Source organism: Equus przewalskii, chromosome 6 (genome assembly GCF_037783145.1).
Source record: "Equus przewalskii isolate Varuska chromosome 6, EquPr2, whole genome shotgun sequence".
In the NCBI taxonomy this organism is placed as follows: Eukaryota; Metazoa; Chordata; class Mammalia; order Perissodactyla; family Equidae; genus Equus; species Equus przewalskii.
Window position 1 is genome coordinate 2,600,680 of NC_091836.1, and position 26,477 is coordinate 2,627,156.

Consider the following 26,477-nt stretch of genomic DNA (forward strand, 5'->3'; position numbering starts at 1 on the left):
CTGCGCTCCCAGCAGCTTCCTGAGAACTGCCGGCGGCTATTTTTAGGGGCCGTGGCTGTTTTGAAAAGGTCCCTGGGTTGCGCTCAGTTTCTCAGCTGTGACAGACTTGCTGCGGTGACACGGGACAGCAGTGGCGGGGACCACCGGCTGTGGGAACCCTAGACTATGTGCCACGTTTCTGAAAATCTAAAATTACTCTAAAATAAAACGTTTATTAAAAAACATGCAATCTCACCAGTAGACCAATTAAATGAAAATAAACAAGATTCCTGCCCGCCAAAAACAGTCCTTTTAGAGAAATAACCTCAGATGGTTCCCAATGGAGCAGGCCGTGGGGGGCCGCGCGGGGCTCCTCCCGTCGGGCTGGAAAAGACCCGCGAGAAAAACGTCACCGGAGACGTGTTTCTGAGGCGGACCGGGGAGGGGACCACGCCTGCCAGGCCCGAGGCGTCCGCGTCCCACACACGGAGCAGGAGGGCAGCGCTGGTGGCGGGAGGCGGCCCCGAGGAGCGCAGCCGTCCCCACGTGGGGGACACCGCGCCCGCACGAGGACATCTCGGGACCCTCGGTTCCCAGTCCCGAAGGCGACGGTGACACGTCCTCCACGCCCACTGAGGGGGCACTGACCCTCGGCCCGCGCAGCCCGGACGCCCTCCGACGGTCCCTCCAGAACGTGCGCGGCGGGGGCCTGGCCCCGAGGAGGGGCCATCGAGGCCCTGGACGCGGGTCTCCCGGCCCTCGGGCGCGTCCCCGCCGGCCGCCCATCCGCACAGCGCGGCGGCGACACTCGCGCCCCCGGGGCTCCGGCCCCGCCGGCGCCCCCTCCGGCGCTCGGTCACCGGCGGTAGCGGTAGCGCTTGAAGTGGAACCAGAGCTGGAAGATGCCGTTGGCGAACTGGCAGCGGAAGCCGTGGCGGTGCGAGTACTCCCACTCGCGGTTGACGATCTTGAAGGCGATGTCCTCGTAGGGCGGCCCCGCGTGGAAGCGCAGCGTGGCGAAGTCCTTGTTGTCGGCGCACGCCTCCAGGAAGTACTCGGGCGTGGAGCGCTTGTCGATGAGGTCGGGGTAGAAGATGTTGAACTTGTAGCCCTGCACGATCTTGGGCGGCGGGTTGTCGAAGTCGTAGTGCGTCTGGTTGTACTTGTTCCACTCGAAGCCCGTGTGCACGCGGTTGAAGAAGCGCGGCTTGCGCGGCCGGTACTTGTCCGCCCACAGGTACGCCTTGCCCGTCAGCGGCATCTCCACGCTGAACTGCGCCTCGTCCTGGCCCATGCCCTCCTTGGCCCGCCGGAAGAAGATGTCCTCGGCGCTCTCGCTCGCGTCCCCTGCGGCCAGGAGGCGGGGCGCGGGCATCAGCGGACAGCAGCACCACGGAGCCTCTGTTTCCCCGCCCCGCCCCAGCGGCCAAGGCCCCGCCCCCTCCAAGGCCCCGCCCCCCGCCAGCCCGGCCCCGTCTCCCCACCAGGCCCCGCCCCCAGCCCCGCCTCTCCGGCCAGGGCGCGCCCCGAGCCCCGCCCCCAGTAGCCCCGGCCCCGCCTCTCCCACCTCCCGCCGCGCACCTGTGACCTGGAGCTGCTGGCGCGACAGCTGCAGGCGCTGCAGGTCCTCGTCGGGCTCCAGCACGTGCGCGTCCAGCGGCAGCTCGTGGGCCGTGAGCAGCCGCGGGCTGTACTTGCCGGCGTCGTAGTCGTCCAGGCTCTGCTGGATCAGGTCCTCCTCCATGAGCACGGCCTCCCCGTCCGCCTCGCCCTCCGCCCGCGCCGCCCCTTCCGCCTCGGGCTCCGCGGGGCCGCCCTCCGAGGAGGGTCCCGGCGGGGTGGCGGCCGGCTCCTCAGGCTCCAGGCTGCGGGGAGAGCGGGCAGGGCTGGGTGGGCAGGCGGCGGGCGAACGGGCGGGCCCCGGGTCCCTGCAGCGGTGGGTGGGAAGGGGGACCGGCGGGCCGGGGAGGGGGGCCTACCTGTGGCCGGGCGACGGCGGCTCCTGCTGGAGGATGGGGAACAGGGGCTCGCTCTCCACGCCCTGCTCCTGCTTCAGCTTGTACAGCTTCTGCCGTAGCACGTCCTGGTGCCGCTCCCGGAGCCTGGAAGGCAGGCGGCGGTCACCCACATGTGACACTCGACACTCCAGGGGAAGGGGCCCTGCCCCTAAGGCTTTCTCCTGATCCCCTCTGGCTGCAAGGCCGGGCCGGCCGAGAGGGCAGCAGGGGCCCCAGCCGGGGGTTGGCCAGCCCAGGGGCACGGTTTTGGCCATGAGGAAAGTGGGACGCGGGGTCAGAGAGCCCTGAGAACGGTCCCACGGGGGAGGGGCGGGTCCCTGTAGAAGGGCATGCACGTGCGGGCGTGACCCCACAGCCCAGCTGGGCTGGACCAGGCCCCAGGCAGGCGAGGAAGACGATAAATTTAGAGGCGGCTGCACGGGTCGTGACGGGCGGGCAGGCGTGTTTACACAGCCAAGCACGCCGAGAATTTATACACAATGGGTGTGGGGCCTGCGGAAGGACGGCCCGGCTGGGCACACGCGGCCTTGAGGGGCTTCCTGCGCTGCCGGCTGACGCCAGGGGAAACACAGGGCCGGCGTGGTGACAGGACGAAGGCAGGCAGGCCCGCCGCGGGAGGAAAGCCCCGGGGCCCCGACTCCAGGTGGGGCCGGGAGCACCCCCGCCCGCGCGGCAGGCCCGGGGAGACCGAGGCTGAGCCCGCCCACCTGGCGCGCGCCGTGTGCGCGCGGAGCTGCTGCAGCAGGCTCTCCCAGTAGCCCATGTCCAGGTTGGGGCCGCCCGCGCGGATCTTGCCCTCGATGCCCTGGAAGATGAACTGCAGCTGGCTGTGCGTCTTGCCCTTGAAGACCGACTGCACGTCAGAGCTGACCGACGCGTTGACGCCCTCTCGCCGCTCGCCTGCGGGGGGGGGGCCGCTCAGTGCTGGCCGCCGGCCCGGGCCCCCCGTGCCGGTTCTCCTCCCCCGTCTCGGCCTCCCACCCGGGGGCCCGGCTTCTCCCTGGCTGCTGGCTCTCCCTGAGCCTGGCGACCGGCTGGGACGGATCTGACCCCCTGGGCCAGGGGGACGCCGCGTGGCATCTCTCAGCCCCTCCGAGGGTGAGCGTGACCCACAGATCAAGTCCGCGCACCTTGGCCTGGCGTGACCAGCCTGCACACCCCAACCACAGGGAGGAGCTGGGGGCGTTCATGTGCAGCCATACTCTCCAGAATTCACACCCTGCTCTGTTGGCCCCAGCCCGGTGGCCTTGGGCAAGTGGCTTCCCCTCTCTGGGCCTCAGTTTCCCCCTCTGTGAAGGCTGACAGGCCCACCACGCATGTGAGTGCCCAGCTGTGCCTGGCGTGAGGCCGCTCCCCACTGCAGCAGGAAGGGCTGCTCGTTTCCCAGGCTGCAGGAAGCCCTGACGCTGCCCTGAGACAAGAGACCACCTCTGTCCTGCAGGACAGTCTGTCCCAGCATCCGTCACGGCCGGGGGCCCAGAGACTCGTCCTTCCCTCTAGACTGAGAGGCCCCAAGGGGGGGCCCGATGCTGCCTGACCCTGGTGCCTGGGCACACCAGCCTCCTGGTTGTTCATCAGACAACAACTTTCACTCCCACCCTGCCCCAGGGCCTTTGCACCTGCAGTGCTTTCCAGCAACATGTTCTTCCCGGTCCTAGACCCCACCCGTCCTCAGCGTTCGGCGAGAATGTCCCTTCTACTGGGAAGCCTTCTCTGACCAGCAAATTTCTGGACCCAGACACCTGATTCATGGCTTCCCAAGGGTGAGGGCCTCCTTGGGCTTCCGGCTGCTGCCCCCAGCACTGTGCTGGGCCCAAGGGGAGCTCAAGCCGCCGCTGCTGGGTGGACACAGGGCGGGCGCCCGGCTTGTGCTCCGTGCTCGAAAGCAGGCTTCGACAGCCCTACCGGTGCACAAAGGGTCAGAGCCACTCGACGGGGTTGGGAGGGGCCCGAGTCCCTGCAGCCAGCCAAGCCGGCCTGGCACCAGCATCGAGACTCAGCCCGTGCTGGGCACCGAGCAGCGCCCCGGGGCTGGTGGCCTGGCCTCAGTCTGTCAAGATGCAGATACAGCGCACGGCCAAAACTGAATTTGAGACAACCCCCAGGCCCGGCCAGGCGGGGCTGCATCCTGCTCTCACACAGCTGGACGGAGCCGTGTGACAACTCAAGCCCAGACAGATGGCCCGGTGGGAGCCCAGCCACTGGCTGAGGAGGCAGGTCCCAGTCTGCGCCGCCCGGACGCCCACCCACAGGCCGGCAGATCTGACCGGGGCACTCGGGACAGTGTCGGGAGAGAAGGTGGCTGCGTGGGCACCAGCGAGGCCCCTGGGGAAGGGTAATGGGGGGCCCGCTGGGGAGGGACAGGGGTGTCCGGGGACCTGTTTCTATTGCACACCCAGTCAGAGAGAAAAAGAAAAAGCCCAACTTAATGTGAAAAATGAAGGCCCCGCTGTGGGGCTCCAGACAGACACTCATCTCTGAGGGCTCTTGGAGCCGCCTGGGCCCCCAGGGAGACAGTGGCAGAGGGGCGACCAACATGGCGAGGGGGGACGGGCCAAGAGAGAGCAGCGGGCGCCCGGGGGCCTCAGAGCGGCGGGGCCACTGCAGTGTCCTCTCAGACTTCCCGGGCCGTAGGCGGGGTCGCCTGCTTCCGAAGGACAAGGCCCTTCGCCTGCCACCCAGGGAGCCGCATCTGGAGGCGCATTTCTGACGGCACAGCTCCCCTTCCTGTCCCTGAGGGCAGGACGTGCCCCGCTGAGGACGAGGAACAGAGGGCCACTTCACCAACATCGATGCTTCTCCTGCCCCAGAGGAAGGAACCCGGCTGAGCGTGGGCCGAGCTCGAATGAGGATGCGCACACGCTCGGGGGACGGGACGGGAGGGGAGGGGAGGGTGTGTCCTTGGCCACCATGCAGCCGGCACTGAGGCCTAAGAGAGAGAGGGCAGTGAAGGACAGAGCTCCACGACAGGGACGTGAGGCTCTACGGGAGTCGGATGTTGTCAAGCCAGAGGCTGAGAGCGGGACTGCTGTGGTCACACAACCGTGGTTCCTGCCAGGGCGATGCTGCCCCCAGGGGACCCTGGGGAGTGTCTGGGGACATCTGTGGCTGTCACACTGGGGGGTGCCCCTGCATCGAGTGGGTGGGGGCCAGGGATGCTGCTCAGCCCTCCACAGCACCCAGGATGGCCCCCCAGAGATGACCCGGCCCCGATGTCACGGTGCTGAGCACGAGAAATGTGTCCCAGAGGCCACCTCCCTCGTGATGGTGGGCACACCCTCACTCTGATGACAGGTCCACTGACAAGACACCGAGGACGACCAGCTCAAGGCAGCGCGTCCAGGGTCCTGCCCTCCCTCACGCAGATGGAGCCTCCAAGGGACAGGGAGGGACCCGGGCAGGAAGCCCTGCAGGCCCCCCGCCCTGCCGCCCCAGACTGAGGGACAGCCCCGTCCCCGGCCCCGTGGCGCTCGCTGCCCATGCTACCCTCTGATGGCTCCGAGGCCGAGTGGGCTGCGGAAACCAAGCCGGGGAAGACTGAGGCGTGCACGGGGAGACCGGCCCAGGGGAGAATCTGGGGCTTCCCGTGGAGCCAGCGGGCCACGGCGCTCCCTCCAGACGCCCCCGTGTGGCCCTAGGGGCGCCCCCGCCCGGTTACCTGGCCCCTTGCCCGAGGCCTCCAGCTTGCGCAGCTTGGCGATCTCGTCCTCCGTGATGATGGTCATGTCCCGCCAGAAGTCAGCGTTCTTGCCCTGCTCGAGCTCCATGTACACCTGTGGGCGAGGCGTGCAAGGTGAGGGCAGAGGCGCGGCCCAGGGGCTGGGGGCCCGGGGGCGGGGGGTGACGGGCTGGGTGCTACCTGGATGTCCTCCAGCAGGTCCTCCATGTCGGCCACCGTGAGGCCGTTGAGGAAGGTGTATGGCTCGTGCATCTCCACGGCCAGGTCGTCGTCCTCAGCGCTGATATACTTGGCCAGCAGGTCGATGGGCTTGGCCCGCCCGTCCCGGATGCGGATCTTGGAGCTGCCGGGGAGCCGGGGGCAGTGTCAGAGCCGGGGGCACCCTCCCTCCTGAAGGCCCTGCCCTGGGGGCAACCGCCATGGGAGCTGGGGGAAGACCCAGCCTGTGGGGTCAGGGAAGGCTTCCTGGAAGAGGGGGCACCGGGCAGAGGAGCAGCTCGGGCGATGTGGGGCACAGGCCTGAGAGGGGCGGATGGGCGAGCGTGGGGTCTGCAGAGCGGCAGCGGGGAGTGGAGCCAGGGCAGAAAGGGCTGCTTCTCCCCGCCCAGCGGGCCATGCTGGGTGGACACAGGAGCCCGGCAGCCGTGTGCGCAGGGATGCGCCTCAGAGGCTGACTGGGTCCACAAGTGAGCCCGTGACCAGGGGCTCCAAGCCCGGGGGCCAGGTGCGGTGGTGGCAGCACGGCAGGGAGGGGCCGGAGCGGGCTCATGGGGCACGCACGTAGGCCTGGGCTCCAACACCACCGCGTGGCCCTGGCCACTCACAGCCCCCTGGGAGCCCCATTTCCTCTGTAAACGGGGCCGATGAGCGAACACGCTGGGAGCCGGGGTGGAGAGGGACGAGTGTGGCCTGTCCGGCCCGGCCAGGGCCCAGCGCATGCGACTCCACTCTGCTGCGAGGAGTGTGGCACATTCAGATGTCTCCTGGGTACCCGGCCCCATGGGGAGACGGGAGACCAGCCAGTGACAGGAGTGAGGAGGTAAGCACACGGGAAGCAGCGCAGAGAGGAGGGGCCGGCATCGGGGACGGGTGGGGAGGCTCCTGGGGGACCATGGGCAGCGGCGGGGGCAGCGGTTCCAGGCAGGGAACAGCAGGCACAAAGGCCCTGGGGCCGCCCCGCCTGCGCACGCACCGCAGCTTGGCCTGCTGGAGGTGGAAGTTGTCCTCCTGCTCCTCCCACGTCTTGAAGTGCTCCGCCTCCTTCTCCCGCTGCAGCAGCTCCAGCTCCTGCTCGCGCATTGCCTTCTCCCGCTCCCGCTCCAGCCGCAGCTGCTTCACCTGGGGGCGCACAGGCAGGGTGAGGGTGGGACGGCCGGACGACGGGGGGCTCACGCGGCCTGTCCTGTGCCCTCTTAAGCTGCGGGCTCCCCTGGGGTTGGGGGTGGGACTATAACCCAGGCCTGGCCTCAGCCCACTGGCCCTGCACACAGGGATCAGTCCAGGGACGCCTGAGGCTTCCGACAGACCCTGGGGCAGGAGGAGCCTCTCTCTCCTGGAGACACAGCAGCTTGGAGCAGCTGGGGCCATTTCAGCCACCTGGAAGGGAGCATCTGAGTAAAGCCCAGAGGCCAGCAGAGCCGAGGTGGAGGGAGACAGGGGGCTGGAGCCACTGCCTGAGCCCCTAGATCCAACTGTGCCTGCAGCCAGCCTCCCCTGGACTTTCCATATAAGCCCAATAGTTCCTGCTTGACCTAAGTGAGGGTGAGCTGGCCCTGGGACCTCAGGAGGGAAGGCTTCCTGACATGCGTGGGCGGGCCAAGGGCACCCACCTTCTGCAGCTCCAGTCGATTGTCCTCCTGGATCCGCTTGTTCCGCTCCTTCAGCTCCTTCTCCTCCAGGTGGCTGATCCCCTTCTTTTCCAGGGCCTGGAAAGGTAACCACATGCCCGCTGAGCAGATGCCTCCCTCCGTCTGCCCTCCCCGGCACGCCCCCTAGGGAGCCTTCGACACACTCGTCTGGGAGCGGGACTGGGCCACAGCGCCTGTGCAGATGAGGAGCAGGGCTCAGGGAAGCGCCCCACCCCTGCCTTCCACTGAGACGCTGCCTTCAACGCCCCTGTCACCCCGACAAGACCCGCCACAGGGGCAGGGAGGCGGCTGCAGGGCGCAGAGAGCAGAGACTGAGCAAAGGGGCTTGGAAAGCACGGCCGCCCAGGCGCTGCGATGGGGCAACGGTGCCACAGTCACACACCCCTGGGGGCGCTGCGACCACCGCGAATGATCCTCCCGGTCTGTCTCCTCGCCTGATGGGGGCCGAGGCGCAGGGGCTCGGAGACCCTCGCACCCCAACCTCGCCTCATAATCGACGCCCGAGCCGGGGGCACCTCCCGACCGGCACCTCCCCCGGCTCCGAGGGGTGTTCAACGATCCCCCCGCACCTGGAAGATGTGTCTCCAGGGGACCTGGGGCTACCTGGCTCGGGGCCGCCCACTGGCGCCTCCTGCCCCCCACAGCTGTGCAGGACGGCCCGGTTCAAGTCCCAATCTGCCATCACACGTGTTCCTCCTCAACATCGTGACTGCCCACTCCGCCAGCCCAGCAGCCCCAAGGACAAGGGGACAAGATGCACGACAACGCCCAAACTGTGGCCTGTCTAGTGCCCTCCCCAGACTAGAGGCGGCAGAGGCCAGGCCCAGCCACAGCCCACGGCCGATCAGAGGAGGGGCCGACGACGCCTCCCGGGGGTGAACCCCCAGGCCGGGCGGCCCTGAGAGGGGCGTGGGGGACACGCCTGCACACCACGCTGTGCACGCTCGCTCCGCTGACACTTACCGAGCACCCACTGCATGCCAGGCCAGGGGACAGAGCTGGCCCGAGAGCTCGCCATCTGGCAGGGGTGACATATTGGGAATTAGGATGTGTGTTCAGGTGGCAACTCCGTGACTAGACCTTCTGGACCTGCTCATCTTATGCCGCGGCTGGGCCACAGCGTTCTCTCCTCTGCCCACCTGGCTCGTGTGCTCACTCACAGGCCATCTGCCCATAGGACTGCTACCCCCAGGGACGGCCCCTCTGTCTCTCTGCTCGTTGACACACATGCCCAGGGCCCACACGGGATGCAGCACCCAGCGGATGCACAACACACATTTGTTAGTGAAGTGCTAGGGAGGGAGGGGCCGGGCCTGGATAAAGAACGCCGGGGCTCAGGAGACAGGGGCCAGGAGGGGCTCTCAGAGGAGGGGCTGTGTCAGCCGAGATATGGAGGGCGAGACAGCAGCGGCCATGGGAAGAAGTGGGAGTGTTCCAGGCAGAGGAACAGCAAGTGCAAAGGCCCTGGGGTGGGATGGGCTTGGTGTGTTCAAGACAACGGCAACAACTGTGCCTGGAACACATGTGACGCCAAAGCTTCTGACTGTGCCCGCCTGCTTTCACCCTCCCCCACACTGATGGGCACTGTGCGGGGTGAACTGTGTCCTCCAGAAGGATATGTCCATGTCCCAGCCCTGGAGCCTGTGAATGGGCCTTATCTAGAAACAGGCTCTCTGCAGACGAAATTAGTTAAGACGAGGTCGTCCTGGAGTAGGCTGGGCCCTAAGCCACCGACTGGTGTCCTTACAAGAAAAGGGGAATGTGGACAGAGACACAGAGAGGAGAGGGCCACGTGACCACAGGCAGAGACGGGAGTGACGAGGGTACCAGCAGCCAGCAGGAGCTGAAGGAGGCAAGACAGGACCCTCCCCTGGAGCCTCCAGGAGAGCACGGCTCTGGCGACACCCTGACTTGGGACTTCTGGCTCCGGAACGTGAGAGAAAGCCTGTGGCTGGAAGCCATGAGCCCAGGGCCTGGCTGGCGGGTAAGGGATCAGTGTGAGTGCCATCTCGAGAATGAGGTGGTGGCTCGGAGGTGACCGGGCATCTATCCTTGGGGATCCCCTCCTGGGCCCGTGTCACGTTGGGAGGTAGGCTGGTTTTCTGGGCAAAGGGTGCCTGAAACTCTCCCCTGCAGGGGGCAGGGGATGCAGCACGAGGAGCTGGTGTGCGTGCGCATGCGCGTGTGCACACGCTCAACCCCTGACCTGGGAGTGTGCCCAGAGCCACGTGATGTCTCCTGAGACAGGAGCCGTGACGCGCACACAGCCAAAGTGACGGGGGAGGCGGAGGCCTTGCAGGCGCCCCGACACAGGCCACGGGCCTCAGGGCGCGCTCACCTTGCTCCAGATGAAGGTGCCCAGGAGGTTGTTGTCGCCGAAGGGGTTGTCGGTGTTGGTGTAGCCCATGTACTCCTCGCCCCAGCCCATCTTCTCCCGCTTCTTGCGCTCCTTGGCCTCCTTCTTGGCCAGCCGCCGCGCGCGCTTCTCCTCGGGCGTCTCGAAGGCCTTCCGCAGCTCCTCCTGCTGCTTCCGCTCCTCGCGCAGCCGCAGCCGCTCCTGCAGCCTCTGCTGCTGGCTCAGCGCCGCCGCCCGGGGGCTCTGCGCGCGCTCCGCCGAGGCCGAGCTGGACGCCGAGGAGCTGGGCGACCAGGAGCGCGTCCGCCGGCCGCGAGCCCACCGGCCCCGCTGCTGCTGCCGCTCGTCACCAGAGTCGGACTGAGAGGACCGGTCCTGCGAGTGCCACCGGGGTGGCGGGGGGCTGCGGCTCTGCCTCCCTCGCCGCGGCCACCGCTCCTCCTCCGAGTCCGACCTGCGGAGGAATCCACAAAGGGCTGCTCATTCATCCATGCGATTCGACACGGGTTCCTGAGCGCCTGCTGTGTTCCAGGCGCTGTTTCAGGTTCTGGGGACACAGCAGGGACCAAACCCTTGATGGTGCCTGCCTTTGTGGGGCTCACGTAAACAACGAAACACACACACAGTGTGACAGAGATGGAGCCACAAAGAACAGGACACAGCCTTAGGGCATGGAGAGGTCAGCGAGAACCTCTCTGAGGACGCAACTCTGGAGGAAGCTACCGGGAGACGTGGGAAGAGCGATCCAGGCAGAGGGCACAGCAAGAGCAAAGGCCCTGGGGCAGGAAATCACTTGGCATGTTCAAGCAGCAGCGAGGAGGCCTGAGTGCCGGGAGCAGAGTGAGCGAGGCGGGCAGAAAGGGCGGGAAGGGGTGAGGGCACGGAGGCGGGCCGGGGCTGGTGTTGCTACAAGAACACGACCCAGACGACCCCTTTTGTCCAAGCTGTCAAAGAAGGACTTCCAGGAGAAGGTGGCGTTTAAATGGTCCTAGAGGACGGGTGGGAGTGAACTGGAGTAAGACTGGCAGGAACAGAGCCAGGGAAGGGCAGCGAAGGGAGGGAACAGAATGTGTGAGCCCTCAAAATAGATTCTTTAATGTTTGAGGGCCTCTGAATGTGTAGAGGACCAAACAAATCTGTCTTTATCTTGTTAAATGCTCCATCTCTTAAGCTCACGTCAAAAGTCCTACGCTGTGAATACCCATTACTTTGGAGTCCTTCAAAACAGGCTACAAACTTGAGCAAGTTTTCATAAACGACATCGACTCTAATTACGGATCCAGGGCGGCTGCCTCTTGGGAATAATTCAAACAGCCGATGGAAAACATACAAAGATGATAATAACAAGACTACACGTGATCCAGTGCGAACACACCAACACCAGGGGCTTAAACCGGAGTCGGCAAACCCTTTTCTGCCAAGGGCCAGACCGACCGACCCACTCACTCAATTCTGCTGTCGTGACAAAGTGCAAAAGAAGCCACGGCCGGGACACGGACAAACAGGCACGGCCGTGTTCCAATAAGACTTCATGTCTGGACCGAAATTTGAATTTCGTACGACCGTGTCACTCCCTTGCTCAAAATCCCCCCACGGCTCCCCAGTTCCCTCCGTAGCCGCCAAACCCTTCAGCACGGTCCACAGGACTCTGCACGACCCCATCTCCTACTCTCCTCGCTGTCCCCCAACCACCGGGTGCCCGGCCCGGGGCGCCTCTCGCCGCCCGACGCCCCATTCTCCGGGAAGCCCTCCCTGACGAGCTCCGGGGTCTCCCGGCTCCCCGAGGGCAGAAGCCGGACCCCAACCTGCGCTCCCGGCTCCGCCGCCTCCGCCTGCGCCGCCCCTCGTCGTCCCGGCGCCGCCGGTTTCGCCGCCCATGGCTCCCGCTGCGACTTCGGCTCCGACTCCCGCTCCGGCTCCGCTGCCTTCGGCCCCTGCGACCCGCCGAGCGCGAGCGCGAGCGCGAGCGCGTATCCCGACCCATCGGCTGGGACGGTGGCGGCGGCGGCGCTGCTGACACAAATTGCTGGGGTCCTGCGTCGGGGGTCCTTCCTCGCCCGCGGCGCGCGCCGGGCTGCCCCGTCCGCGCCTGAGCCTGGAGATAAGAACCCACGCCGCTGCCTTATCCAGCGGGGACTCCGACGCCCCGAACCTCTCCTTTGCCCGCAAGCGAGGCCAGCCTGATGGACTCCGGCCGGACTGTAGCCTCCAGGATGGGAGACTCCTGGTTCAGGCAATGCTAGGGGCAGCCCCATGTGGGTCCTCGCGCCACAGGGCGCCCGAGGAGCTGTGGGCGGAGCAAAGTGCAAACCAGGAACTGCGAGTGGGGCGGGGCCTGGGGAGGCGGGACCAACAAGAAGAAGGCCCAGGGAGGAAGCGGAGCCGGCGTGGGCGGGGCCTAGGAGGCGGGGCCAACGGGAGGCGTGGCCCGGGCGGAGCCAATGGGAGGCGTGGTCGGGGCGGGGCCAACGGGAGGCGTGGTCCGGAGAGCGAGGTCTCTTGGCCAGTGTAGGCGGGGAAGCTCCAGCACCGCAGTAGGTTCGAGACCACACTGCTCAAGTGGGCGAGGGGTGGGAGCTGGGCTGGAGACTGAAAAGCCTTAGATGTTGGGCTGACCTATGAGTCACCATCATGGTATTTCAGGGGTTAAGCTTTTTTAAGAAAAAGACTTGGCTAACTCCCTGAGTGGCCCATCGACCCATTTTATAGATGGGGAAACAGGCTGAGAGAGCGAAAGTCACTTTTGACACCCGCCTCCCCGACCCCAAGGAGGCAGCGTGGAGCTGGTCCAGCTTCGTTCTGTGGGTGTTGGGGAGCCGCGGGAGGTATGAAGGAGGGGCTGGCTGTTAGGTGGGGTCCCCTTGGGGCTGGTGAAAAGGATGGACCACAGGGCACAGGCCTGGTGGCCTGGAGATCTGAAGGACTCAAGTCCTGCTCTGAGCTCCCCCAGCCCACCCTAGAGGATGGTACTCAATGTTTTAATTTAAGCTAACTCTTTAAATGTTTGTCTTAAAAAACAACTTCATACCCCACCCCAAATGCTGGCTTTGTATGCTCTGCTTCTGCTTGGCGCCAAGGCACAAGGTGGGGGTGGCGGCGAACTTTCCAAAGGAAACGTCAGACCATGCCCAGCCACCCCTGCTAATGACCCCTGATTGTCATGGGATGTGGGTTGCCCTGGCGATGGGATGGCTCCAAACGTGACATGATGGGGGCCTGGCTTGTGACTCTCAAACTGCAGACCCATCTGTGGGTATTTGAATACTAATCTTTGAACAGAAGGCAGGCACGTTCCAGATCATCTGCGCATCTGGTTTATAAATGAGCGGTGCCGTTCTGCGTCTGCATCTGCGATTACGACTGCATTTGCAGAGGCTCGCTTACAGACAGGACCTGACTCTGTGCCGTGTTTCTCAAGTTGGGAGAAATACTTTCCCCTTAAAAGGGGTCCACGCATTACTCAACCTGAGCGACTTTGGCAGGACAAACACAAACTCTGGGGAGTGTTTGTTGCTTTGAGCCGGGCTGCACTGATGTCAGAAGCTTTTAAAAGTTTTCTGGGCTGAGCTGAAAGCTGAAGGCCACAGCTGTTGAGGCATTTGGGTCCTGTCGTTGCCGTTAATTCTTACTAAGGTTTCTTTCTGCTCTCGGTCAACATCAGTCCTTAAACTCCCAGTGGGACCCCCGACCGCAGACAGAGGCAGAGGGAGGTGGCTGATGCTTATTATCCGGTTTATTAGAGATCTCTTGAACGTAAAAAGAGGGAGGGGCGGCAGGGATGGGGTCCGGGGCTGCATACGAGTGTTACTCGGGGCCAGCAGAGGCTGCATGGTTACAGAGGGGCCCAGGGCTCTGGGTTTGAGCGAGACGGCATCCTGTGCCCGAGGAGGCCGCGCTCCCGATTGTCACACACCAGACCACGGGGGCTGAGCACACGGACCCCCGGTGAGAATTAAGACACACAAGGTTTGCAGGTTTTGTTGTGTTTCGAAATCAGTTCGGCCATAAAAACGAGATTGGGGGGTGGGGGGAGATGGGGGACGGGGGACAGGCGATGCAACTGGACCACCAGAGGGCGCTCATTCATTCTGGGTGGGGACCGAGGGGCTGTGGCGACAGGACCATGGCAAGGGACCGCCCCCCGCCCCCCGGGGGACGGGAATATTGCACTGAGCCAGGTGGTGGAGAGACGGGGACGAGAGGAGGCAGAGGACACAGGCTGGCAGGGGACAACGGAAGGTTCCACTTTGTCAGTCTCAGAAAACGCCTTCTGTCTTCGCGGTACAGCGGTCAGACGCTGCCCAGCTGCCCCGCAACAGCAGCCATGGGGGACGAGCCAGGAGGGAATGGGGTGTCCAGTGGGGGGGGGGGGTGACAGCTGGGTGGGTCCAGGGCCATCCCCGCCGGGGGTCTGCGGAAGGCCAGGAGTTCACTACACATTATAAATAGGGTCTTGCCTTCCCGCTCCCACCCCAGAAGACCAGGCCAGCGCCCCCGGTCGGCACAGCCTGCGGACAGCTGAGCATCCGTGTAACAGTTTTCTGAAAGGGGCCGAGGGATGCAGCCAACACAAACAGGTCTCCAACGGCCTCCTCATGACTTAACACAGAAAGAGGAACGTCACGACCTCCAGGAGGTCTGCGAAGCTCTCCCACAAGCCAGCATCCGGCCGGCGTGCTAGTTCGGGCTAGTTCTGTGATTTGCTTGGGAAAGCCCGAGGGGCCTGGCACGGACAGCGGGCCTGATGGCCACAGGGCGGCTCCCCTCCTCGCTCCTCGAGCTCTGGGTGGCTGAGCACGCCCTGGACGCGGGGCCTTCCGCTCCGGAGTGTGCCCGCTGCTCCGGTCATCCCCACGGGCTCACGATGTCTCGGGCGCCCGGCCCCTGGGTGGGGACTCCAATGTCCGCTTGTGGTGACACAGCCATCCCCGTTAGTCTGCCAGATTCATGTGCCTTCAGACCTCTGCCCGCTTAGCCTGGCTCCCTGTCAGTGGGCAGCGGGACAGGGATGGACTGGCGATGCATGGCATGTGGCCTGGCGCTGTCTGAAATCCAGGCAGGACGCCCCCGGTCCGGACAAAGGCTCCCCAGGCAGGAGGAAGAGGATGTCGCTTTGTTTCCAGCCGGGACACCTGCAGGCTTGCTTTGATGGGTCCCCTGAGGGTCCCCAGGGCCCCGCTCAGCGCCGGGGTGCCGCCCCTGCCGACAGCACGGGGAGGGTCCTGGGCACAGCCAGGCCACCAGGTTCCCTCCGGGCGCACGGAGCCGGCTGCACGAGGGGAGATGAGGAGGCACCCACACGGCAGGACGGAGTGGCAGGGCCTGCAACGCACTCGAGAAATCGAATTCCTGGCTCGGTGGCTCCTCCAGCTGTCTCAGGCTCCATCAGGGAGACGAGGGCTGGGGAGAAATTCTTCCAGAAGGTGCGGCTTCCGCTCCGAGCCGGCTCCCAGCTCCTCCCACGTGCGCCAAGTGGGCAGGGAGCACCATCCCGACATGTCACCCCTCAGGAAGGCGTGGGGGCGGGAGGCTCTGCAGAGCTGTGTGGGACACAGGGGGGGGTCCCCTGGTGGCCACCCCGCGGGTCTCTGGGCCCAGTGGCGCTGTCCTTGCTGAAGATGCCAAACCAAAAAAAAAAAAGGTTTTCATGAGGCATTTCTTTTCCTATCCTTCAATCAGCATAGGCATTGCCATCGCTTAATAAAGAGAGGACGTCCACCTGGTCCTGGGGCGAGCGCCTACTGGTGAGGGATCTGGCCCTTGGGGCCGGGTGGCCTGGCCGAGGGGGTCAGGCTCCAGGACACGAGTGCTCTGGAAGCCGCGTGTCCCGAGCTGAGGGCCAGCCGCCACCTCTGTCCCTTGGGCCCTGTCTTCTGGATCCCGAGAGGGCCACGCTGGCAGGAGAAAGAAGTCCACAGCCTCCAGCTCCACCGAGAGGGGGCGGCCGGGCGTCCACCTGGCGATTCCAGTCGCCTCCTGGGATCCCTGCTCACAGGTCACGTGGGAGGTGAGGGTGGCGGGAAGGGTGGAGGGCTGTCCTCAGGCCACTGGTCAGCCATCCCCAAGGACGGATGTCCGGCGCCCGGCTGCACGCCTGAGCGAGAGCGCCTGCCGTGCGCGGTGGGCCTGGCACCAGCGGGGACTTGGTGGCCCTTCCCTCCGAGGCGCTCTGTCCAAGACGGAGAGAGGGGACCGGGCCGGCCGAGAGTAGGAGCACGGACTCAGCCAGGGCGGCCAGGCCGCCAGGCGCAGGTCCCCACGCCAACGGGCCCGTTCCCTCGCGGGACACATGCAAGCACAGCGAAGACCCAAAAGTGCAGTGGAATGGATTCCTTGTTTTTCTGCTGGGTTTTTTTTTCTTTTTTTTTCTTTTTTAGAAAAAAAAACACACGTGTGCTGCGTCTGTGCGGAGAGGAAGGGCCCAGAATAAATAGAACCGGGAGCTCAGGGGTCACAGTATCACAGGCGCAGGGAGTTGCTGGCCGGGGCGCTCGCCCGGTCGCCCTGCAGTGGAGTGCCAGGCCGCCGTCGGGGGAGGGCGCGGGGGGCCGAGGTCCCGCGGGGCTGGGCGGCGGGGGCTGGGCAGGCGGCGCCTCTGAACGGCCAGGGCAGCAGCGGGCGCTCGGCTCTGGTGGGCGGCTGCACGGAAGTTACTGCAGGAGACAAGAGGGGCGGCTGAGGGCGGGCGCACAGGGGGCCGGACCCCCACCCGCCGGGCCTGGCCCTGCGCCGATGCTCAGGCCAGGGTCCCCTCGTGCCCAGAGGGCCAGATACAGGCCCCAGGATACTTACCCCGTGGAGCCACGGGCTGGCCTGCCCCTCCCGCCCCAGGCCTCAGTTTCCCCTCAGTTTCTGTCCCTGGGGTGTCTGGGGGCCGGGCTCTTGGGCCCTCTGTGGCCGAGGCCCGGGGTGGGGGCCGGGCTGGCGCACTTACTGTGTCGCTCTCGCCGTCGGAGGCCGGGCGGGCCGGGGCGCTATAGTGGAGCGGGGAGTACACCCAGCTCCTCTCGTCGGTGGGCTGCAGGGCGGGCGGGCGCGTGCAGGAAGGGCGCAGAAGAAGAGCAGGGTGCGAGGAGGCGAGAGGCAGAGGGAGAAGGAAGAAACAGAAATAAAAGAGGCGGACCCGATGCGGACAGTGGGCGGCGGCCTCTCCCGACGGGACCTGTGCCCACCCAGCGCCCGGTGCGGCGGGCGGGGACGGGTCTGCGGCCGAGCAGGTGGCGGCAGGAAGCCGGGAGTCACAGCAGGGCAGGCGCAGCGTGGCAGGAGGGGCAGGGGCCGGGCCTCCTCTGCCGTCCTCTCTCCCCACTGCCCACTCCGCCCACGGGGACACCCCGGCCCCGCGGATCCTACTGGGGCAGGACCCTTGGGACCCTCCCAGGGTGTCCTGGGTGGGGGATGGAGCCCATCTCTCCATGGCCTGGAGACCTTTCACGACTTGCTCAGGGGAGACCGAGGCACAGGCCACCGAGGGAGCCAGCAGCAGAGGCCTCCCCACCCCCTCCAAGAGCCCGGGGACGCTGTCCTGGGACGCGGGTGCAGCAGGGACCCAGGTCCAGGCCTGGGACAGGCAGAACCGGGTCTGGCCGCTGAGGGGCCGCCCTGAGCCTGGGTGAAACTGTGGGGAGGACGCACGTTCCTCCAGACCCACCCTGTCCCTCCCGAGACCCTCCCGGGCCCTGGCGGCGTCCTGGGGGCTCCCCCTCCACCCCCTCAGCCTGGGGACCACTGCCCTAGCTGGCCGGCCTCTGCCTGGAGAGGGGCCTGGGCACATACCTGCCCTGGCCACATCCCCTGAGCATCCCTTGGCCCCTAAACCCATGACGGCCACAGCCAGCACCCCCCAGACCGCCCCTGTCCGGTCACGGTTACACGACCAGCCTCGCCTCTGCACAGCTGGTGTCTGCACAGCCCGGGAAGAAGCGCCCGCCGTGGCCGCTGTGCTCTCGGGGGACCCGCCCCGGCTCTTGGCTCCCGCGGCCTCTCCGGGCCTCGGGCTCCCTGGGCCCGCTCCACCCGACCCCTCCTGCCCTCACAGGCCAGGCCCCCAGGGCCACATGGGCCCCCAGGAGAGCTCGTTCAAGCCTCGTGCTCAGCCCCGGGCCGCACACCAGGAGGACTGTGTCCCTCTGCGAATGGACTCGCACGTTCACCATGGAGCAGCAGGACGAGACCCCAGCACAGGGCCCACCTGTTCTGCCCACCGTCTGGGGGGCCGCCTGTGCCCAGCGCCCAGCCCAGGGTGGCCACTGCATGTGCTTGATGCCGGGCCAGCGGCCCGTGGGGCTCAGAGGTGGGACAGCGGGAGGCCCCAACGAGCCCTGTAAGAGCCGGGCCTGCAGGAGGGAGGGACCCAGAGCCCATGGTGATCCTGCGGTGACCCGTCTGCGGGCCTCAGGGTCCAGCCTTTGTCTCGCGGCTCCCCTCCTCCCGGCCAGCCTGCCCGCTCCTGCGTCCACGGCGCCCCTCCCCAGACCGTGCCCCCATCTTGTGCCTGCACACCCAAGGTGTCGCTCAAGATCTGCCGACCCCTCTCCAGACCGCCTTGCAAACTGCTCCCCACCCTCCATGGCCCCTGGGGCCACCATGTGGCCCCTGCTCCAGATCACTTCCGGGGTGTGGTCCCCCGTCTCTGCTGGACAGAGCATGGGGGCGCTGGGGCCGTGGTCCCCACTTCCTGGGCTGCTCGGCAGCGCCTGACACCCAGTGACGCCCAAAAGGGTTTGCTGATGGGCCTTGCCTCGAAGACAGGCTCTCACTGCAGGTCTTCCCCCGTTCTGCCTTTTCCTGTGCTGTGTGGCTCTAGGCAGGCTCCCTGACCTCTCTGGGCTGTGCATTTACTGCTCATGATGATAACAGGAGGCAGTGACAGTGCTATCACTACAGGCTATCCATGTAGCGTCCTGAGCACACTGGGTCGACAACTGTCCCCTGGACACAGGGCCGACTGGGGGTTTGGGCCCAAGATTTTGTCTAAACCATGCTCTTTCAGGAGCTCCCTGGGGAGCCGAGGCCTCGATTTCTCCATGTGTGAAACAAGCGTGGGGAGCCCAGGCCCTGTCTCCTGCAGTAGGAGCCCGGCTCTCGACCCCTCACTGACCCGTGTGCCTGTCCCTTCAGCAGGGCAGAGGGCCCTGAGGAGCCCTCAGCAGCCAGGTCTGACGTGGGACGAGTGTCCGCCTGACACGTCCCCGTCTCAGGAGAGTGGGGACGAGGGGAGGTGGCCCGGGGCTGGGGGTCATATGTGACCCCCCCCCGTGGCCAGGCTGGGCCCCCTGCCCCCGGTTGAGCGCCTGCAGGCCTCAGAGGGGACTCAGTGACATCCCCGTGGGACGCGCCCGCACGGCCGCCTTCCCCGAGGCCCCTCTCAGGGCGCGGGCGGGGCTGGGCTCCCTGGAGGCCTGTGGCGGTCACTTACAGTCCCCGAGGAGCTCAGCGTCACGGCCCGCAGACGGCGACGCCGCGGAGAGTAAATCCAGTACCTCCCATCGCTGAACTGGCGGCGGGCGGCGGGGAGGAAGGAGACAGCAGAGGATGAGGCGACAGGAGCGGGTGGAAGGCGGAGGGCGCTGGGTGGGCAGGGGGCCAAGCGGGGGCGGGTCTGGGGCGGTGGGGTCCCACGGTGGGCGCTACGTCCTCTGCCGCCCGTGGGGCCCAGCCGCCCTCGTAGGGATCAGGACCAGGCGCACATGACAGGACACAGCCACCCCCCCCAGCCCCTCACACACCCATCCAGAGGCCAGGACACGAACCAAGCCCCAGGGACGGGGAGTTGACACCGAGGGGGACGTGCATATGGGGCCCTGTTACTTCTCCAAGCCAGGGGCCCCGCAACCTGGCAGCACCGGCCCGAGACAGAGAGCGGGGAGGTGTCAGTTAGCGATGGTGGGGCCCCGGCCGGCTCTCCTTCCTGGGGGGCTGGAAGAGGATGGCCGCTGGGCTGCAGCATCTGGCCCTCTCTGTTGTAACCAGGACCATCTGACCCCTGAGCAGGGCCCCCCAGGGATGCGCCCCAGGACCCTCTGTCGGGGGCCACTGGACCAGACTCAGTGGGCTCTCTGGTCGCCCCGCACCTGCCTCCCCTGGGGTCCCGGCTCATCTCACCCATGTGCCTGCGGGAGGCATGTGGCCCCCACTCTGGAGGGAGGTCCCAGGTCCCTGGGGCAGACCCCGTCCTGCTCCGACAGACCCCACCCATCCAGCAGCAGCTGTGTCCCCGGCCCATGCAGTTGGCAGCGTGACGCCCACCTGGCCCTCAGTGCGCTGTCCTCCAGGACAAGCCCCCCAGCTACAGTCACAACCCAGTGGGAGCAGACGTATGTCACACAGCCCATCACACTGGCCCGGCCGCCCATGGACCCAGCCTGGGCCTCCCCGGGGGCTGAGCACTGGGCACTCCAGGTGTCTCCCAGGGACCTGGGCTGGCTGCGGCCAGGCATGGCCACAAGGCCTAGGGAGGGGGGCCGGGGCTGTTTGGGGTCTCGTGATGGCCTGGCCTGGCTGGCACGGGGTGGGGTGCTCCCACAGCATGTGAGTGTGACCATGTGCAGGTGTGAGCGTGTGCAGGTGTGAGCGTGCGAGAGCACACTGTGAGCACGCCGGTAGCCATGCAGGACATGGACGTCAGTGTTGACGGCTGAGCACACACGTGCGCCTGAACGTGCCAGCATGTGCATGTGATGTGTCAGCGTGAGTGCCTTCGTCTAAGCACACGCACACACATGTGATTGCGTCTGTGCAATATGTCCATGTGTGTGGCGTGTGAGTGTGTGTGCATGTGTGAGTGTGTCTGGTTGGGGGCCCGGGGGACTTACGAAGTAGATGTCCGTGGCGGGCGCGTCCTCCTCGTCCGAGGCCTGGCTGGCGGGCTCCGAGGCCTGGCTGGCGGTCTCCGCTTCGACGGCGGCAGAGGCGCAGGCTGGGCCAGCCTCCACGCTGGGGACACAGGCAGGACACGGGCATCCTGGGGCAGAGCTGGGGACAGTACCGACTCCCCCTGCCCATGCCCGGACCCTCCCTCCCTCCCTCATCCCAGAGATGAGACTCGGGAAGCCTGGCTATGGCGGCGTATCCTGATACACTCCTGTCTACACGCAAGGCAAACGGAACCCCAACACTGCCCGGACCCAGGGACCGCTGGGCACACCCGCCACCAGGCGAGGCTCTAGCCTGCGCTCTGCTCAGGCGCACACCCCGGGGGCAGATCCTGCCTCACCACTCACGCTGTGCCACCCTGGAGATCACATTCCTCCTTGAGCCTCAGTTTCCCCATCTGTAAAGTGGGGACGCACGGCACCCCCACCGTGGGGTCAGAACCCGTCTTCATCGAGTACTTGCTGCGACTGAGACCTGTTCAAGAGCCTTGCGTGAATTAACTGACGGAATGTCCATTGGGGCGGGGGGGCTGCTGCCGTCCCATGTGACAGATGAGGAAACTGAGGCTCAGAGAGGCAAAGAACGTGACCGGCGTGTGATTTTCGTCTCGAGAACAACATGACAAGGTCTGAGGTGATGGAACATCTCTAACTGGGCAGGACCTGCCCTCCAGCCACGCCGGGGGTCACGCTGTACTCCTGGGAGAGGCTGAGGGGCACTTCACACCGCCAGACTAAGGAAAAAGGCCGACAGTGGCAGGAACCGGCGTGTGTGCACGTGAGTGTGTGAAAGAAACTCTTTGTGGCAAAGCACGGCCGGGGAATGTGTGCCGTCATGGCTGAGTAAGGTCTCTTGAAACAGAACAGAAATTCTAAGAAACGCATAAAGCAATGATTACAAGAAAGTCAAGACAAATTTGACAACAATGCAATTACGGAATTAAACAGACCAAACATGAGACATAAGGACGGACATAAAGGAACCGACTGACTCCTGTCAGCAGGGGCGAAAGAACAGGCTGCAGGGAACTTCCACCCCTGGCAGAGAACGCACGTCTCTCCCCCTTGTCCAGGGACATCAGACAGAACAGATGTATACCTGACCACCAAGACTTTAATCCGTTTTTTTTTTAAAAAATACATTTTTTAGGCCACTTTCTTCAACTCAAAATCTAATAAAATTGAAAATACGCACTAAAAAGGTAAAGAAAAAAATCCTTAAAAGCTCAGAAGTTGAGAGAGACTCATAAATAAGACAGTCCAGGGTCCCCCCTCAGCACTGCTGACATCAGGGCCGGGCTATCCTCTGGGGGGGCCGAGCTGGGCACTGGCGGGGTTGAGCTGCATCCCTGGCCCCACCCACTCGATGCCAGGAGCACCCCCAGTGGTGACAACCACAGATGTCCCCAGACATCGCCTAGTACCCTGGGGGGCAGAGTTGCCCCCAGATGGTTGAAAGCCACTGCCTTACGTCAAAGGGGAAATGAAAAGAGATCACTAAGTACCCACACGGATGCCAGCTTCACATTAAGACCCAGGGAGGGGCCCACCCGTGGCAGAGAGGTTAAGTTTGCCCGCTCCGCTTTGGCAGCCAGGTTCACCAGTTTTGATCCTGGGCGTGGACATGGCACTGCTCATCAAGCCACGCTGTAGCGGCATCCCACAGGAGGAACTAGAGTGACCTACAACTAAGATATACAGCTATGCGCTGGGGCTTTGGGAAGGAAAAAAAAAGAGAGGAAGACTGGCAACAGATGGTAGTTCAGGGCCAATCTTCCTCGCCAAAAAAATAAATAAACAAACAAAAATAAAATAAGAAATAATAAAGATTCAACTTTCTATACCCAAGCGGGGGAAAAAAAAAGACCCAGGGGACACAGCAAAAGCAGTGCGCAGAGGAAAATGCATTATCTTCAGCACCTCAACATTAAAGGAAAAAAAGGGGGAACTCAGGCACTCAACCTACACTGGAAAAGAGGAAACAGGCAGAAAACAAAGCAGAAAGATCTAGAAAGAAGCAATTACTGGCAAGTTACAGCAAATGAAATGAAAACAAAGCACAACAGGAGGCCGTGGACCAGGTCAACGAGAGGGTCTTTGCAAGCACGGGTAATGACATGACCCTCCTGCCAGCCACGGGAGGCCAAGAGCTACAGAGAGGGACCACCAGGGGTCCTACGACGCCCCCCGGACCTCCTGTGCGGGGACCTCTGTCCTTCTGACACCCCAACACCCAGCACCAGAAGCCTTGACGCCTAGCCCCTGCTCCTGAGGCGGACTACATTTCCCAGCCTGCCTTGCTGCCAGCCAGTCATGTGACCTCCCTCGACCAATGGAATCAGAGCAGGGGTCCCGTGCAGGAACCGGCCATGGGACAGTGGCGTCCAGGGTCACTCACCCCGCATCCTCCTCCTTGGGGACCACGATCTCCACGCTGCACGCGGGCTCCACCTGCACCGTGATCTGCTGCAGGTCCTCCTCCGCGTGCGCCTCCTCCTGGGGTCTGGAGGCAACCGGAAGCCACGCTTCAGTTTCCCTCCATTCCCGGGAGCACCTCGGCTGTCACTCGCGGCGGGAAGCTGGGAGCCTGCACCGAGTGCCACTCGACCGGGGCCGCGAGCGGGCCCAGCCCTGCCTGTCCCTCCGGCTGCAACGCCTGCCTGGGCTGCGAGCGCGCAGCAACTGACCGCCCACCTGCGGCTCTGGGACCGGCTGGGGCATAACGAGTGACCGGTGGTCTGGCTCCTGCCCCCCCTTCTGGGGGCGGATGGGCCTGCCTGGGGCCTGCACTAGGGGGTGGGCTGGTTCCGGGGTTCTGATGTACGCGGGCCGGAACATTCTGCCAGGCCAGCATGCAGTCCCTCTGGACCACAGCACGCGAGGGCGGAAAGGTCCTGCCCTCGAGCGGGTGCTGGACTGGCGGGGACGCACTTTCCACCAGATGCTTCAGGCCACGACCTGTTTTCAACCGGCAGGAATTTCCCCCGGAAAACTAATTAGGGAAAGCAACCCCTGTTCCCGGCAGTCGACAGTCGTGTTACTGGTCACACAGTGGGGAACGACCTGGTGTCAGAGAGAAGCGCCGGGGTGGGGAAGTGGAGGGGGCTGCGCAGGGCGGTCTGGGGTCTCAGCTCACCGGCCATCCTGTCCCGAGGACTGTGTGCGCCGCCTGCAGAGATGCAAACAAGCGGAGCAGGTGAGGGAGGCCCCGCCCCTCCTCCCGGGGACACACCCAGAGTGGGTGCGCGGAGGGGGATGCGCGCGAGGCGGGGTGCGCGGGGGAAGAGGGCATGAAGCGGGGGATGCACGCAGAGGAGGGGGATGTGCACGGAAGAGGGGCGCGAAGGGGGGCTGCGCGCGGGGGAGGGGGCGCGCGGAGGGGGATGAGTGCAGGGAGGAGGTGGACGCGAGGGGGGCACGCGGAGGAGGGGGCGCGTGGAGGCGGGGGATGAACGCAGAGGAGGGGGCGCGCGTGGAGAGGGATGCACACAGGGGGAGGTGCACGGGGGGGGAGGTGCACGGGGGTAGGGGGCGCGTGGAGGGGGATGAGTGCAGGAGGTGGACGCGGCGGGGGGGGGGGGGGGGCCGTGTGCGCACAGGGAGACACCTCTGTCGGCACACCTGTACCGAGGCTGCTCCGATGTCTCCGAGGGGGACCGCTCCGGGATGGACAGGGACGTGGACGACAGGGTCGTGGCGATGGAGGCGGTGGTGGCCTCCTCAAAAGAAGGCGGCGTGCAGGGCAGGAGGTCGGGCCGGCCTGTGGGGACGAGGTGGTGGGCACCTGCGGGAGCCAGGCCCCCACGGCCGCCCTGCGAGGACTCCCGGCTCCATCTGCAGCTCCGCTCACCCCCCACCACCCACGCCTCCTGCTCCCACCTGCCACCCCACACTCCGTTCTCCCTGGGAGCTTTAAGAGGGCCTTCCAATAGCTTCCCACTGCTCTCAAACTAAAACCCAAACCCCTGCCTGCCCTGTGTCCCCCACCCTCCCCTCCTCCCTCTCCCCCTGCACACTCTGCTCCAGCCGCACGGGCCTCCTCCATGTTCTGCCCCAGGGCCTTTGCATGCTGCTTCTCCCTTCCCTGATGGTATTCCCCCACCCCTCCCTGCCTGGAATCGCTGGCCCTAGGAGCTGGGAGCGACCCTCCAGGTCTCTGCACACCTGCAGTGATGTGACTGGAGCCGTCACCTCCCCGGGGGGCACCTTCAGTCCCAGCTGCTCCTCCCTCCCCCTCCCTGGGTGGCTGCAGATCTTGGACTGGGGGGGCTGACTGTGATCCAGCCCCTCCCACCTGGTCAGGCCAGCTTCAGGGTCCCCGTCCTCACCCTGGACTGCCCTCTTGCTCCCTGCGCCCTCCCTTCTCAGCCCCCCAGGACGGCGCCGTCCCCAGTGGCACCCCCCGCCCCCGTCCCGAATGCACCACTCCTGCTGGTCACCTTCGTCCTCCAGCGTGGGGTAGCTTCGGGCGCCCCGCAGGTCGTATGGGGCGTCCTCGCGCTCACTGGGGATCTGGCTGGCCGAGAAGGCCGCTGTGGGCCCCGGAGGCTTGACGGCCAGCAGGGCGCCGCGGCCCTTCCTGGACGGCGACGACTTCAGGGCTGCGGAGGGAGGGCGGGTGGCGCTCAGCTGGTGCGGTGACACCCAGGCAGGGCCCCCCGCCTGGGTCCGCCTCTGCATGGAAGCCCAGGGGCCCCAGGAGATGCTCTATGAGGGGGTGGCCCTGCCTGCTGCCCACGTGGCTTGGCCCCGGGAGCCCCTGGGACCCCGGCCTGCCCACCGACAGAGATGGATGAGCTGTGGCACCTGGCCCCCACCTCGGGCCCCTAGAAACAGCAGGAGCAGCAGCCGCCAGCGCTTGGGGCCTCACCCACTTTGTCACAGCCCACCCTGCCGGGACCCCCACTTTCAGACGGGGAAACCGAGGGCCTTGGGCAGGGTGGGCTCAGCGCCAAGGACCTGGCTCAATTCAGGCTGTGGGGCCTGGGGAACCTGGCTCAGCCTCTCTGGGCCCTGGTGTCCTCGTCTGCAAGGATGGGGGCAGGCAAGGTAGGTGGACCCCGTCCCTAATGCCCTCCACACCCAGCCCAGCCCCGTGCTCTCCCACTCTTGTGACCTCTGCCCCCAGGAGGGCCAGCCCAGCTCCCGGCACACGGCAGACACTCAGGCTGCCTTGTGCACAGCCGTCTGCTCCTGGAGCCAGCACCCTCCCCAGGCCTCCATGAGAATGACACCCTTCCAGGAAGGGATGTGTCGGGCATGGCTGACAGCCGGCTTTCCGGGGACACATGCTGGATTGGTGGTGTTTGCCTGTTTCCACGGTGTGAATATTCTAACCACGGTCAGCCACGCCACCTGCAGGTGTCACACAGGGCGGGGCTGCACAGGCACCGTGAGCTGGCTCCCAGTGGCTGGGGCTACACCGGCTGGCCCAGGCAGGAGAGTGAGCCCCGGAGAGTGAGGTGCACACTAAGGCTGCTGCTGTGCCCAGAGACACTCAGTGAGCACGTGCTGTGTGCCAGGCCCGGGCTGGATGCTGGGGACACAGTGACGAGGCCGACCAGCACCCTGCCTTTTGGGGGCGAGGGGGAGGGCAGACGACAGACCCGTGGGGAGAAAGACCCTCTCAGGCAGCACTGGGAGCCCGGCCCGGGGTCCAGGACTCTAGAGGCCCAGATAGACATGGGGCCTCCCGAGGGCACC

General features: G+C 65.5%; 2 protein-coding genes across 4 annotated transcripts in view; both read right to left on the reverse strand.

Annotated features, from left to right (window-relative positions):
- Window positions 1–192: 192 nt before the first annotated feature.
- CACTIN (cactin, spliceosome C complex subunit) lies at window positions 193–11,965 on the reverse strand. Its single transcript, XM_070622572.1, has 10 exons — window positions 11,706–11,965; window positions 9,883–10,354; window positions 7,506–7,601; window positions 6,869–7,014; window positions 5,857–6,019; window positions 5,656–5,770; window positions 2,705–2,897; window positions 1,959–2,081; window positions 1,561–1,844; window positions 193–1,326 (listed from the first exon to the last, which is right to left on the reverse strand). The coding sequence occupies exons 1-10, from the start codon at window positions 11,882–11,884 to the stop codon at window positions 836–838; spliced, it is 2,262 nt and encodes a 753-aa protein (XP_070478673.1). The 5' UTR covers window positions 11,885–11,965; the 3' UTR covers window positions 193–835.
- Window positions 11,966–13,615: 1,650 nt separating this feature from the next.
- PIP5K1C (phosphatidylinositol-4-phosphate 5-kinase type 1 gamma) overlaps window positions 13,616–26,477 on the reverse strand; it is a 48,544-nt gene continuing 35,682 nt past the window's right edge. Inside the window, exons 12-19 of one of the 3 annotated variants that reach the window (XM_070622573.1) lie at window positions 25,214–25,375; window positions 24,396–24,534; window positions 23,911–23,943; window positions 23,173–23,277; window positions 20,715–20,835; window positions 19,319–19,396; window positions 16,835–16,918; window positions 13,616–16,553 (exon numbers count right to left, since the gene is read on the reverse strand). In XM_070622573.1, coding sequence (XP_070478674.1) covers window positions 16,551–16,553; window positions 16,835–16,918; window positions 19,319–19,396; window positions 20,715–20,835; window positions 23,173–23,277; window positions 23,911–23,943; window positions 24,396–24,534; window positions 25,214–25,375 — 725 coding nt within the window. In that variant the 3' untranslated portion in view covers window positions 13,616–16,550. The remainder of the gene's footprint in view (window positions 16,554–16,834; window positions 16,919–19,318; window positions 19,397–20,714; window positions 20,836–23,172; window positions 23,278–23,910; window positions 23,944–24,395; window positions 24,535–25,213; window positions 25,376–26,477) is intronic. The other 2 variants (XM_070622574.1, XM_070622575.1) reach the window with 2 other exon arrangements.

What these genes read in the sequence shown, in the direction of transcription:
- CACTIN (XM_070622572.1), bottom strand. Translation starts at nt 11,884, where the DNA reads ATGGGTCGGGATACGCGCTCGCGCTCGCGCTCGCGCTCGGCGGGTCGC. An exon ending in ACCTGCTGGAGGACATCCAG is followed by an intron (nt 5,771 to 5,856) that starts GTAGCACCCAGC and finishes CCTCGCCCACAG; the next exon opens with GTGTACATGGAGCTCGAGCA. An exon ending in GGCCTCGGGCAAGGGGCCAG is followed by an intron (nt 2,898 to 5,655) that starts GTAACCGGGCGG and finishes CCCCCCCCGCAG; the next exon opens with GCGAGCGGCGAGAGGGCGTC.